The sequence below is a fragment of the Octodon degus genome, unplaced genomic scaffold (genome assembly GCF_000260255.1).
Source record: "Octodon degus isolate 3935 unplaced genomic scaffold, OctDeg1.0 scaffold00226, whole genome shotgun sequence".
In the NCBI taxonomy this organism is placed as follows: domain Eukaryota; kingdom Metazoa; phylum Chordata; class Mammalia; order Rodentia; family Octodontidae; genus Octodon; species Octodon degus.
The window spans coordinates 462,861-463,818 of NW_004524802.1; the positions used below are offsets into that span (position 1 = coordinate 462,861).

A 958-nucleotide genomic window follows, 5' to 3' on the forward strand; every position below is an offset into this window, starting at 1 on the left:
GAGGGAGCCCTGCCCGAGGCCGAACTCTCAGACATGAGGTCAGGAGCCGGCCTGAAGGGCCACCTGCCCAAGCTGCAGATGCCCAGCATCAAGCTGCCCGAAGTGGAGCTGAAGGGGCCCAAGCAGGACATGATAGGCGGTGAAGACGATCTCAGTGGCCCTGAACTGGAAGTGTCACTCCCTGGCCATGAGGTGGCCCTGAAGGCCCCCAGCGCCAAGCTGGAGGCCAAGGTGTCAGTGAAAGACAGCAAGTTCAAGATGCCCAAATTCAAGATGCCCTCCTTTGGCATGACGGCACCTGGAAAGACCATCGAGGGCTCACTGGAGGTGTCCGCACCCAAGATGGAGACCGACGTATCCCTGCCTGACGTCCAAGTAGACCTGAAGACACCTGAAGACAGCACTCCGCTGCCCTACACTGACATTGACCTGCAGGCTGGGCAGCTGGGCGGAGAACAGCCCACGGGCTCACTGCCCAAGGCAGAACTATCCTTCATGGGCGCAAGTGCCGGCTGGAAAGGCGACTTGCCCAAGATGCAGATGCCCAGCATCAAGATGCCCAAAGTGGAGCTAAAGGGCGCCAAGGTGGATGTGAAAGGCTCCAAGGGAAAGCTCAGAGGCTCCGAGCTGGGAGTGTCACTGCCAGGCACCGAGGTAGACCTGCAGGCCCCCAGCGCCAAGCAGGAAGCTGAGGTGTCAGTGAAAGACAGCAAGTTCAAGATGCCCAAGTTCAAGATGCCTTCCTTTGGCATGACGGCGCCTGGAAAGACCATCGAGGGCTCTTTGGAGGTGTCCGCACCCCAGCTGGAGGCCGACGTACCCCTGCCTGCCATCCCAGTGGACCTGAAGACGCCTGACACCAAGGCTCAGCTGCCCGGTACCGATGTGGCATTGCAGGCCCCACAGTTAGGAGTGCAGCTGCCTGAGAAGCCACTGCCCGAGGACGAGCTGCCAGGTG

At 60.6% G+C, this 958-nt stretch overlaps 1 protein-coding gene across 1 annotated transcript in view; it reads left to right on the forward strand.

The window, feature by feature from the left end:
* The window catches only part of Ahnak2 (AHNAK nucleoprotein 2), a 28,570-nt gene that overhangs the window by 15,062 nt on the left and 12,550 nt on the right, over positions 1–958 (forward strand). Inside the window, exon 9 of the mRNA XM_023705653.1 lies at positions 4–956. Coding sequence (XP_023561421.1) covers positions 4–956 — 953 coding nt within the window. The remainder of the gene's footprint in view (positions 1–3; positions 957–958) is intronic.